The sequence below is a fragment of the Trichoderma citrinoviride genome, assembly GCF_003025115.1.
Source record: "Trichoderma citrinoviride strain TUCIM 6016 unplaced genomic scaffold BBK36scaffold_3, whole genome shotgun sequence".
Lineage (NCBI taxonomy): Eukaryota > Fungi > Ascomycota > Sordariomycetes > Hypocreales > Hypocreaceae > Trichoderma > Trichoderma citrinoviride.
Window position 1 is genome coordinate 987,993 of NW_020194711.1, and position 12,148 is coordinate 1,000,140.

At 53.7% G+C, this 12,148-nt stretch overlaps 4 protein-coding genes across 4 annotated transcripts; 2 read left to right on the forward strand and 2 right to left on the reverse strand.

Moving 5' to 3' along the window:
• Positions 1-90: 90 nt before the first annotated feature.
• On the reverse strand, positions 91-2,334 carry BBK36DRAFT_1191646 (ANTH-domain-containing protein; the record flags this gene model as incomplete). Its single annotated transcript, XM_024896728.1, has 5 exons — positions 2,283-2,334; positions 1,827-2,064; positions 1,572-1,762; positions 1,408-1,519; positions 91-1,346 (listed from the first exon to the last, which is right to left on the reverse strand). Exons 1-5 carry the CDS (start codon positions 2,325-2,327, stop codon positions 91-93), a joined length of 1,842 nt encoding a protein of 613 aa, XP_024752036.1. The 5' UTR covers positions 2,328-2,334.
• A 1,267-nt stretch (positions 2,335-3,601) lies between these two features.
• BBK36DRAFT_2088 (hypothetical protein) lies at positions 3,602-5,860 on the forward strand (the record flags this gene model as incomplete). Its single annotated transcript, XM_024897904.1, has 4 exons — positions 3,602-3,782; positions 3,845-4,524; positions 4,580-4,840; positions 4,892-5,860. The coding sequence occupies 4 exons, from the start codon at positions 3,602-3,604 to the stop codon at positions 5,858-5,860; spliced, it is 2,091 nt and encodes a 696-aa protein (XP_024752037.1).
• A 542-nt stretch (positions 5,861-6,402) lies between these two features.
• Positions 6,403-7,304, forward strand: BBK36DRAFT_1113900 (U3 small nucleolar RNA-associated protein 11; the record flags this gene model as incomplete). The annotated part of the gene is made up of 2 exons (XM_024889961.1): positions 6,403-6,498; positions 6,594-7,304. 2 exons carry the CDS (start codon positions 6,403-6,405, stop codon positions 7,302-7,304), a joined length of 807 nt encoding a protein of 268 aa, XP_024752038.1.
• A 352-nt stretch (positions 7,305-7,656) lies between these two features.
• On the reverse strand, positions 7,657-9,540 carry BBK36DRAFT_1166611 (hypothetical protein; the record flags this gene model as incomplete). Its single annotated transcript, XM_024894938.1, has 2 exons — positions 7,657-9,332; positions 9,393-9,540. The coding sequence occupies 2 exons, from the start codon at positions 9,538-9,540 to the stop codon at positions 7,657-7,659; spliced, it is 1,824 nt and encodes a 607-aa protein (XP_024752039.1).
• Between the last annotated feature and the right edge of the window lie 2,608 nt (positions 9,541-12,148).

Below are 12,148 nucleotides of genomic sequence, written 5' to 3' on the forward strand. Positions count from 1 at the left end.
AGAAGAGCGATAAGAGAACGACGAAATCCAGACTCCCAAATCACAAGAGCTTACACAATTCAAGAAAGGAATGCAAGGCAGTCCAGGGACTCATTGCTGCCACGGCGTCTGCTGTGCTGGGCGAGGAAACACCGGCACCGTCTGGATATGGTCAAGGCCGCCACCAACCGGAGTCTGATTATGCTGCCAGCCCATGCCGGTGGTGTGGTTGACAAACGCGCCTTGGCGGAACGGATTCGTAACGCCAGTCGGTTGTGGAGCAAGTGAGGAAGACGGCTGTTGTCCTTGGAGCTGCTGCTGCTGCTGCGCCGGAGCTTCGGTGGCAGCGTTGCGGGCAAAGGGGTTGGTGCTCGTGGGCTGGGGCTGCATAGGTTGAGCTTGGAATGGGCTCGTGTTTTGCCCAGGTGAGTTTGTCGATCGGGCAAAAGGGTTCGTCGATTGGCGGTTGAGTGTTGGCGTGCTCGATGTCGGCGTCGACAGCTGGGATGAAGAGGACGTCGGTTGTGCTACCAGCATGGACTGGCGGAAAGGGTTGGTCGTCTGCGGAGCGGCCAGTGAAGGCTGGAGCCCTGTGGGCTGGAGGCCAACAGGTTGCTGGACAGGCGTCTGGAAGTTGGCAACGGTGTTCTGCGGGATAGGGCCCAGTGGATTGTGCTGGAAGTCTTGCTGCGGCCCAAAGCCGCTGAACCCGGTGATGGTCGGCTGCAGCTGCGGCGGAGGCTGCATGAAGCCATTGTCCGGCTGAGGGAACGCGTTGCCCTGAATAAAGCCTCCGGGCTGCTGAACAAAGCCGCTTGGCTGGAAGCCGAGCCCGGCTTGTTGCGCCTGGAAGGCTTGCAAATCCGGTCCCTGCATGGGCATTTGCATAGGAGCCCCGTTGGAGGTGACCTGCATCGGGATCTGGTTCTGCTCGATCGAATCGAAGAAGTCGATGAGATCGGGATCCGGGCCCTTGTTGGCTTGAGGCTTCGACTCGACCTTGGCCGGCGCATTTCCGCTGCCGGGAGCTGGGAAAGGATTGTTGGCCGCAGGAGAAGGCGCCTTGGGAAAGTCGATGCCACTTTTGGTCGTCTTGGACTTGGAGCCTTTGTTGCCCTTCTTTGCCTCCTGCTCTGCCAAGTACTGCCGCCGGTGAATCTCGAAATCGGGATCATTGAGATATTCCTCGAGCTGGCGGCCTAGGTTGACGGGCGCATGCTTCAGCTTGGGGACCTCGACTCTGGTATGGTGCTGCCACTGCTTGGCCGTGCTGAGATACTGGACGACATAGTCGGTCTGCTTGGTGAAGGTCCGATAGATTTCCATAGCTCTGTCGGCATCCGGCTTGGACATTTCAAAGAAGTGGCCTGTGACGATGGGCGTTAGCATAGCCATAGTGCGCGATAAGGGGGCGCATCTCGAGCTGACCTAGAATGTTAATGAGGCCCTGGTTCAAAACCTGGAAGAGCGGTAGGAGGTCGAGGACGAGCAATCGGAACACCGCAATTGTAATCTCCGTTTCTGGTTCCTGGTCCAGAAGCTGCGAGACAGGTCAGCTTTCGACTTTATGGTCAGGAGATGCTATGACGTACGTCGCATTTCAACAAGGCCGTGAGCTGATGCTGGACAACTTCCGTCTCGCGCAACAGGCCCTTCTCGACAGTAAGCCGCTCCAGCCTCGACTCTGGGGCGCGCACCCAGTCGGTCTTTGTGTCGCGATATGCGCGCACTCGCTCGATGAGGTAATTCGCATAGTGACGGATGTTTCGGCCTTGGGTTTGAGCTATTGTGCAGTGTCAGTCCCCTGAAATGCTTGCAGCTCCTTGGTCGCCTCGGATGGAACGGACCGTCTGCAAAGTTGCTAATTGCCAACATGTTTCGGTGTCGAGCAAGGTATGCGAGCGTCGCCTCGGGAGACCCCTCACGGATCATGAGGTGAACCGTCATCAAGCTCTTGAAGACGACGGTCCATGTTGAGTCGTGCAGCCGGTTCTGCAGCGCGCGCAGGACCTCGGCTACGCCAGCCTCGCCGGAGTGAGTGCCAACTAGGATGTGCTCGATGTACTTGGTCTTCGGGGGAGCATTCTGCAAAGACACATGGACGAGAAGCGATTAGCTGTCTGGTTGGCTCTGTCTGGGGCCGCCCTGCCTCGCGCCTCCAGGTTTGGTCTGGCAGCTGGGACGGCCGAGGACGGCCAAGAATGCTCCATAGAGCTCGTAGCCAGAGTTGTCATCGTCATCGTCGCATTGCTGCCGCAGCGACAAAGCCGGCCTGAGCTGGGCCGAGCTGGAAACGCACTCACCTTGATCTTGGTCGCCCCCTTGACGGACTTCTCAAAGGAGCTCATCGTGGCGGAGGTTCGGGCTGGCGAGGGACTTGTTCCGGCTTCGAGAGGGGGACAGTGACGTTCGTCGAGTCGTCGGCGGATAAGAAAGTTGGGCGACTGGACGGAGGTCAGGCCGAACCGGCAGCCGGGCGGAGCTGGGCGTGGGTTTGGGTTGGAGTTCGTTTGGAGTCGAGGTGGTGGTGTTGCTCCTGCTGCCGGCGGCTATGGGCTGCTATTGGGCACTGGCCAGGTTGGGGAGTCGGGCTGAGGTTATGGAGATACCCCGAGCGCGGCGGCACGTGTGCGGCAGAAGCTGCGGAATTGCGGTGGCTGGGGTAGGGAAGAGGAAGTCACTCACTAACGAGTGACGGACACTGGAAGCAAACAAGCTCATGAGGTAATATGCGTGTCTGGGCGAACTGCACAACAATTGCCTGCAGAAGGGGAATATGCAAGGCTACGTCGTGCTTCTGCTGGAATTTCCGTGATGAGGAAACTCGAGATATCACAACAGATCGAGGTGATATGGCCCCCGGCCATTTACACTCTACACGCAATTTGACACACGGCACGGATATGATCGTCTTAGAGGAGCAAATTAAACAACTTAGTAATTCCTTTTATTTCGTTCTGTATTAATCGTATCGGTACAGCATCCCGGGACACTGAAAGACCTAAGCGCTAGTACTGGGTATCGAGATGCAATTGGGATGGGAATATATGTAGATGCAACAGACAGACAATGGAGAATGGGGAAAGAAAAAATCAGAGCAAATCAAAACATCAAAACAAACAGTAAGAAAAGTCTTCCATTCTTCATAAGTCAGAGCTTTTTTCCCGCGTCCGATGCAATAACAAGGTCCGTGTGTCGAACGCTCATATCATAGAACCAGCCCTCCATCGCTCCCAGACCCTGAAGCCCCGAAGGAAGAGTCATGAAAGGTCAGGAAGGCGGCTCTGCATCATATTATGCACGCAATCTCATCACCTGGAACACTCTCAGTTAGCAATCAGGCGCACTTTCGGAGGAGTTTCTTGCCAAGGCTGGGGGGTCGTACGTTTATTTGAATGGAAGGGATGAAGAAGAAAAAGAAAAAGAAAAAGTTCGGCTCGCCAAGCGTGGCAGAAATTTAAAGCTCCAGCGCCGTGGGGTCCTCGGGAATACGTCGGGCTGAGCGCCTTCCTCTTCAACAGCCCATCTTCAACCTTTTATCTTATCGGCTTCAGTCATGCCATGACTCTCTGCACGGCTTCGTTTCTGTTATTGAATGCCAAGTTATATATAAAATCGGGCAATGGGGCCTCTTGTTGGTTCCCGTAGCCTGGCGTTGCGTCGTCGTGTTTGTGTAAAGTCTTTTGCGGCAGCGATTCCGCGGCAGGCGATTTACAGGAACAGCCGCCTCTACTCACAGACGGCCATAGATGAGGCACAAGGCTCGTCAAAACGCGACACATTATTGGACCTTTGGCGTAAATGTAAGTCAATTGGGAAAGACGAGGAGTCCGTCTACCTTGAATGTTTTCTCTAACATCTACAGACCAAGCCAATGATGAGTCACACAGCCTTGAATCCGACGACTTTTACGTGGGCTTCATAGGCAAGAGTCGCAATGTCTCAAAGCACCTTTCATTCGCAGACCTCACCACGCCGTCTGGTGAGACGATTCAGGTCTGCTCCAGCGCAGAGAGAGACAGTGAAGCACACGAGGACTTTCGCAAGGTCCCAGCTTTCAGCCCCGTTCTTGTTCGTATCAAGCAGCACCAGGCAGCAGATGTCGAGTCAGCAAGCAGCGACGGCTCATCCAAGAGGACCGTCTACCTTGATAGCATACGTGCCCTCAACAGCATCCCGAAGAATCTCATAGTCACGCCCGAAGTCCAGTTCCCACCGACAAAGAGGCATCTCCAGATCCGATTTCACCCAGAATTGCAAGCCAGGCTGCAATTTAGATCATGGCTCAAGGGCATGCTCAACCAAAGCTTGCTCCAGAAGGGCTTCACTGATATAGAGACGCCGACTCTCTTCAAATCGACTCCCGAAGGCGCTAGGGAGTTTCTGGTTCCTACACGGCAGAAAGGTACTGCTTATGCTCTTAGCCAGAGCCCGCAGCAGTACAAGCAGGTCCTCATGGCCAGTGGTATCATGCGGTATATGCAATGGGCTCGCTGTTATCGCGACGAAGATTCTCGAGCCGATCGACAGCCCGAGTTCTCACAAGTAAGGCGAATCTCGGGTTATCATACTGAACTGATTACTGACAGCTCTTAACCAGCTTGACATGGAATGGGCTTTCGCCGGAGCTGAGACGGTGCAGAAGGACATCAACGATATCGTCTTGGGAGCATTGACTGCCCTTCAACCCGCACACAGCTACAAAGAAATACGAGGAGAGGTCGTTCCAGTTGTTACCGATATACCTTCTACGGCTCCGCCAGCGGACCAACCTGTCGCCCATCAGTTTACCAACATCACGTTTGCGGATAGCATTGCTGCATATGGTTCTGACAAGCCAGATTTACGCATCCCTCTGAGAGTATGCTAAGGAGCGCTTTTACTTCTTGACTAATGACTAACCTCTCAACAGATACATGCCCTGCCGAACCTTGAGCCTTTCCGCAACTTTGTTGGCATGATCACTCATCTTGAGAACCCTCTAATTGAAGCCTTCGCATTGCCGCTGAAGGACTGCTCTCCTTCTGAAGCGCGGAAGTTTGTCACCAAATTCATGGACGAGCTCCCTCCCTCATTGGCGAATAATCCCGACGGCAAACCTCAGATCCTCATTCATGATTCAAGGCAGCCATTAAGCGGGTTCTCTTCACTGGGTTTCGAATACGAGAGCGTATTGGATCTGCTAACAGAAAAAAACGGCCTCCAAGATGGAGATCTTGTTGTTTTCCAGGCTCGGGAGACGCCTGCCGGGCAATACTACTCAGGTTCAACGAGGATCGGGGACATGCGCAACCTGCTGTGGAAGGCGCTTCTTGAAGAAGGCCTCGTGGAGACTCCACGACTTGGTGAGCCGGGATCACTTCAGTTCGTATGGGTGACAGAGTTCCCAATGTTCAAGCCGGTTGAAGAGGGCGAGCCAGGCCAGGAGGGCGCGGCAGGGATTGCGGCTTCTCACCACCCCTTTACTGCGCCCCTCTCCCAGAAAGACCTGGAGCTGCTCTTCACGGACCCTCTAGAAGCAAAGAGCGCCGCTTATGATTTGGTCCTTAATGGGGTCGAGATTGGTGGGGGCAGTGTTCGTAATCACATTGCCGACGTCCAAGACTTCATCATGCGGGACGTTTTGAAGATGACCGACAAGCGGATCAAGGACTTTTCGCACCTGTTCGAAGCACTCCGCTCGGGATGTCCTCCTCATGCTGGGTTTGCGCTTGGGTTCGATCGTCTGGCTGCCCTGATGACCGGCACGCCCACTGTCCGAGATGTCATTGCCTTTCCCAAGACGATGAAGGGAGAAGATCCTTTTGTCCAGTCACCTAGCAAGCTCAGCAATGAGCAGCTCGCCCCATACGGCCTACAACTTCGCCCAAAATCCTCATAAGAGGTCCGGGACCGCTTTACTATCCAGATTTACGTTGTTTCAAGAGATGGGACTCAACTGGTAATGATAAAAGACGACTGTATGAGGGGGAGACCTGTACTACCACTTGGATGGAAAAGATGCATATAGACGATTGTGTACAATGGACATCCCATCACCACGCCACTATTCTCAGACTTTGCGTACTGGATGCAAAATCGAATGCTCATGAGATCCTGGCATACTTTTCCGTATTCAAGCCCAGCCCACTCCTCCCTTTTTTTTTTTCTTCGATATCTGAAAAGCATCGCAAACGGGAGCTGCCTCAGCTCACCACATCGGTACGTACCAACTTAGCGCCTCTGTCGGAGTCTTTAAGCTTGACGGCTGCCACCAATCATCGGCCACTTTCTACTTTCACCGCCAAAAATTTCAGAAATTCTGCCGCTCTCTCATATCCAACCAAGCACAGCTTTCCTTCCAAGCAGGCAGCGACATCTTCGCGATCAAAGCAACATAGACTCTTTCACGCCACCAGCATTCTGTGAGCGTGATCACACAAGATGTCATCCTTACGGAATTCAATTCAGCGGCGCCCCCATCGGGAGCGCGCGCAACCCCTCGAGCGCCGCCGCCTCGGTCTCCTGGAGAAGCACAAGGTAAACGAAATCCCTCCTCAAGAACGAAGCATTGCCCATTCCATTTGCTCCCCCCCAGAACATGTGAATGCTGACAGTCAAACAAAAAAAAATAGGACTACTCCCAACGCGCAAAAGACTACAACCAGAAAAAAGCCACGCTCAAGGCCCTCCGCGAAAAGGCCGCCGACCGCAACGAGGATGAGTTCTACTTCGGCATGATGTCCCGCAAAGGGCCCGGCGCCAAGATCACGTCCGGCAAGTCCTGGAACGGCCGCGTCGAGGGCGACCGCGGCAACAACAAGGGCATGGACATGGACACGGTGCGGCTGCTCAAGACGCAGGACCTGGGGTACGTGCGCACGATGAAGCAGGTCGCCGTCAAGGAGCTGGCGAGGCTGGAGGAGCAGGCTGTGCTCGTCAAGGGGCTGGAGGATTTGGCTGCTGAAGAGGCGGCGGATGATGACGATGAGGATCTTGATGATTCGGAGGAAGAAGAGAGCTCGTCGAGGAGGCGGCGGCGATCAGGCGCAAAGGGCCCCCGGAAAATCGTCTTCATGGACAACGAAGACGAACGAGAAGAAGCCCTACAAGCGGCAGCCGAAAGTCAAGGCCCCACAAGAGAAGACCAGCAAGCGGCCTTTGAACGGTCTGAGAACCTCGTCGAGCTGAAGCGGAAACTGCAACATGCGCGCAAGAAGGTCAAGTCGCTCACGATGGCAGAGAGCCAGCTCGAGGTCCAGCAGGCAAAGATGGCCAAGACAGCGACTTCGGGCGGGACGACGAGGAGGGGGAAGAAGATTATGGTCAGGAAGAGGAAGAGGTAGATGTGGATCGGGTTTCCGCGGGGGAGGGAGGTCTTGCGGAGTGACAGAAGCTGGAGGATGCTTTGATCATGACCGCTGTTCTTAATGTGCTGCTGTGCAATTGCGAGAGGGATATGGTTCATAGATGCATGATCGGTGGAGTTGCCCCGAAAAAGGATATCAGTTTGGCGTTCTGTTATTTACGGCTTGTTACAGAGAAGTCATCGTTAGCTCATTTTCAGGGAATAATAGAGCTCTGGGGTGGCCTTATACACCGAATCTACTTCATGTTGTCGACACAGTGGCTCACAAGTCACTCGAGTTGGATTCGCTGATTGCTCCCTGTTGTCATGAATCATCACACATTGTCATATTAATACTTGGATCCCACGCATTTGTACAGAACCTTGAAAACTCCCTTGACACATGCAAACCCAATCGTAAGTATCCATATAAAGCAGTTGAATACTCCCTTTGTCAGCTTGACAATGACTCGCAGTATAAAGGGCAGCTTGTCCTCGCCTGCTGTCTTTTTGTTGTCCTTGCCCAAGCTATCGTTTTGGCTTTCGATGTCGATTTCGAATTGGTCCATCTTCCCTCGCCTCTTGTCTTTCTTGTCCTTCTTCTTCCTCCCATCGTCATTATCACGATGTCGGCTCAGAGCACTGCTGATGCTCCTTGATGGCCTCGGAGGCTCTGGTACCGGAGGTGCCTCGAATGCCTCCATCACCGTGTTTGGCGAGCTCCTATCCTCCATAGCGGCGACAAGAAGCAGTGCAGTAACAGCTACGTCGACAATGTAGAATGACTCAATCTTCGACGCAACGCCAGTGTCAATTTCCAACCACCCAGTGCCGGTACCATCTCGCGTCAGTTTGGCGAGGTGTTGCGGTGACTCGTGGTGTTCCAGTGTGTATTCGACACGAGACCAAGCAGGGCAGTGTTCAACTGTGACGCAAAACGGCGTCGCCAGGGCCGGATGCACCACGTAGTAACTTGAACTGTCGTCGTCCCATACAAGCCTGCCGCACTCCCTCTCTGCAGCCGCGACCGTGGCGGGATCATCCGGCCTATCCAAAGCTATCTTTGTTGCCGCGCAAGGCATGAGAAGGGCAGCGAGCCCGTCGTTTGGGGAGTGTTTCCTGGATTCTTCTTCTAGGGTTGTATTCAATGCCTCTTGCCAATACTTTCCATCCGAAGCTCGACTGTTGCCCCCCATGACATGATTCAAAATGCTTGCCGCGGAAGGCGGCGTCTGCTTAGGGGCTTTGTAAACCTTGCTTGGATCGTACCTGGTCAGCGACACGTAGGCTGAGGCAGATGTGGGATCCAGACGGAGGTTATAGAAGGGTTGTGAAGTCGAGGAGAGTGTGTATACGGGGGCATCTTTCTGCTGCGTCAACTTCAGGCAGTAAACGCGTCCCTCGGAGAAGGATGCTTTCCAGCCGTTTGTGACTTTCCAAAGATCCTGGAGCTGCTCAGTCGTGCATATGGCAGGAATGATTGGAGGATTTTGAGAGCGGGTAGGGACTCTGAAGCCAGGATCACGGACAGCAGGATGCTCCGGTGCTGCGTCGGGGTCTTCGAGGTAACTCTGGCGGCTGACAACAGCCCGGGGCACTCCCGGCGGATGTGATCGAAGCGGGCCATAATTTTGTTGGTCCAAGGGCAGTTCGGGATTATACGTCGGGAACATAGATCGCAAGGCAGGCGGCTGCTCATGAGTTGGGGGGGCTTCGAAGAACAGGGGGGGCTTGGCGATGGAGTTCCTGGGCTGGTCCACGATGTTATTGCTGGCGAACACCTGAGGTGGTGCAAACGTAGCACCCGTTGGTCTGGGAACTTCAAGAGTCAATCGGGGCTGTTGAACTCGAGCAGGGCGACTGGGTCCCACGCCAGGGCCATCGGGCTGCTCATCTTCCACAATCGCCGGTGGTATAGCCTCATGATCCGAAGCCGCCTCTGATACTTCCTGGAGCGGAGGGTTGAATTCGAGAGGAGTGTGTGCCCTCTGTTGAGGTGTCTGTCGGCCATTTGGAGAGGGAGATACTGCAGGAGCAGGGGCAGGAGCAGGCGCTGGCGAGGGCGAGCCAACTGGTGTTGTAGCACGACTATCCTGGGTTTGCTGTTGCGGCGTGGCCGCTCGACGTTCGTGGGATTCAGAGCGACGGGTGCGTACCACCGGATGAGGTTTGGAAAAGTTGGGGCTAGGGAAGAGCGAGAAACTGGCGCTGCCAGATCGTTGATGTGAAGCCATGGCTCAAGCAGAAAACCGTGTATCTATACACGCTTTTCACCCACACCAGGCAAATTGGCCTTCTTCACGGAAGCGGCCGGGGATGGTATCGAGGTGGAGCAGCAGAGCATTGGCAAAAGGCAGAAACAAACACCAAGGGTATCCAAATGTAAAAGCAACGTTGACGGATGCTACGGCTTCATTGTCTGTTGGTCGAGCGCCGCATCTTGATACCAGCAGAGCAGACACAACCCAGAACAACGGCAGAATGAGCACCTCGCGAGGGCAGGAGGAAGAAGAGCGCTGCAAGCGCAGATATAACAATTAAAGACGAGCATTCTTTATCTGGGAAGGTCAGCCTTGTGAAGAGGGTGGGGAGGAGGTCGGCGACCCAACCAGTTGGCTTGATGATGCCGCCATCAAAATCAGTGGATTAAGCGCCTTTGGCTGGTCGAGTCGGCATGAGGATCGCGGCCGGAGTAAAGGGACAAAGGCACACGGCGCGCCGAACAAAGAGAGCGAATGGGTGATTCTCCATCGAGTCTGTGTCTCAAAATAGCACTTGGATCTTGAAGGGTGGGCGCCATCGGTTTCCCGCAGGCCAATAAGAGGCCGCATCACACTGCATCGGTGTTGTTAAGCGCTGGAAATGCAGGGGTGGGTTGAAGTTTGGAGGCACTGGACGAACGCCATAGGCCGCGCAAAGGGCCTAGGGCATCGCGTCTGGTCGCATCGGAGAGGCTTTGTGATAGGCCGGAGGATGTTGGTCGCGGCAGCAAGGGCGCTTAATTTTTGGAGATTGACCTGTAAAAGTCATCGCACTGCAATTGGATTCATAAGACGGGGGAGCACAGAGATTTCGAGAGGAGACGAGATTGGTGATGAAAGGTCAGAAAATCTCATTCAAGTCGCGATTCAATTATCAAAGTTTTCGGCGCGGTTCATCGGGGAAAGCACCCTTCTCTGCGCCTTCTATTGCAATTTGTTGGTCTTGACACATGGTGATTCCTTCCAGGAATCTGAAACAACCAGGCAGCGCTACCCCGCTACTTACGCTTATAGCTAAGGTAAGTGATCCCAGCAAGTACCCGCCTAATGCAGGTTGAGATTCGGGAAGGGCCCCGCCTGCTAGTTTCGTGTCTGATCTGGCATCAATCCCTCCTTCCACTTACAAGATCTTGCCATGGATGACTTTCCAAGCGGTAAATCTGACAATCACGGCAGAGCAACTTGCTTGACAACGATATATCCGCCATGAACACCACTATGTCGATTTCCTTTGGGTATGACCAAATGCTTGCAAGGACAGACTGAGGAAGGCAACCCATGGCGGATTTATGACCAGTACCAGTAGGAACCAACGTCCCAGCAATATTGCGTTCCTCAATAAGTTGAAGACATTAACTTCTCTCGTGTGCCAGTTCAACAATGGACAATTCAACGCAAGCTATGCTACGCGAGAAGGCTCACAGAGGTCGGGCAAAGAAGCTTCATCAATTCGAACTTGACCGTGCCCTCGTTCACAAAGGCAGAAGCAAAGATAGCCGTGATCCATCGATTCCCCACGCCGTCATCATCACCTACGATACATTTGCGCCTGATGTTCGTCTCTCGAGAAATGGACTGCCATTGGCTCTGACGGTTTTGCGCTGCAATATCGCCCTGCGTCCTTGGCTCGAGCATCACACATGTCCGGAAAGCAACCGCGAAGCATGTAGTATACACAGGTGGCATCATAGCTCATGTTATCCTAGGTCTTGGTGTTGAGCTTCCATGAGACAGAGGCTCGATCTATTGCAGATGTACACCGATAACAAACATTCCGTATACGAGCCTCTCGTCAGCTGGCGTTTCAGACAGGTGATGGCAGCATACGAGACGACGCCCTCGTCATGTTACATGGATGATGGCAGCGCCCATGAAGTTACAGGTTTCTCTGATTCACCATATCGACAATGCGAAGCCTTGCAAAGAGATTTGAAGGTTGCCTCTTTGTTACGCGTTAATGTTACTAGCCCAGGTGGGATGTTCCCCTAAACACTCGGCTTTTTATTGCTGATGAGAGTATTTGGTCTCAATCTGTCCAGAATAGACGGTTGACGTTTTCGTTCGGGGTCATCGCCGGAGGCACCCTTTAGATGGCCGCAAAACAGCGTTTTTGACCACGGGTCTTTTCCTCGGAGATCTTCTGGATGATCCTGAGATGAGGCCAGTCCCTGTATTTCACCTTGGACCCAGACGCCTTCTTGGGTCTGTTTCCCAGTTTCTTGAAGGCATGCTCTACTTCCCTGTGCCATGATGCGGCGTCAGACGGGAGTGCAGTATCCGTTATCGATGATCTCTGGCATTCCTGAGAAGCAGTAATCGAGGAAGAACTATATCTGTTAAACACACAGGCAAGAAAGAGGGGGAGCGATGGATCAGGGAAAGAGTCTGTAGCCGGGCGTTGGGCATCAATGCGCTTATGTACTTGCTGCAAGGCTTGCCGCAACGAGGCATTAACAGGAGAGTAGCAACCACTTTTCATGGCATATATATCTACCTGGATATATCAGCTATCTAAGGGAGTAGTAGGTATATGTGCCAGGAGACGAAAGCGATCGAGAAACCCCAAAGCCGGGCGATGACT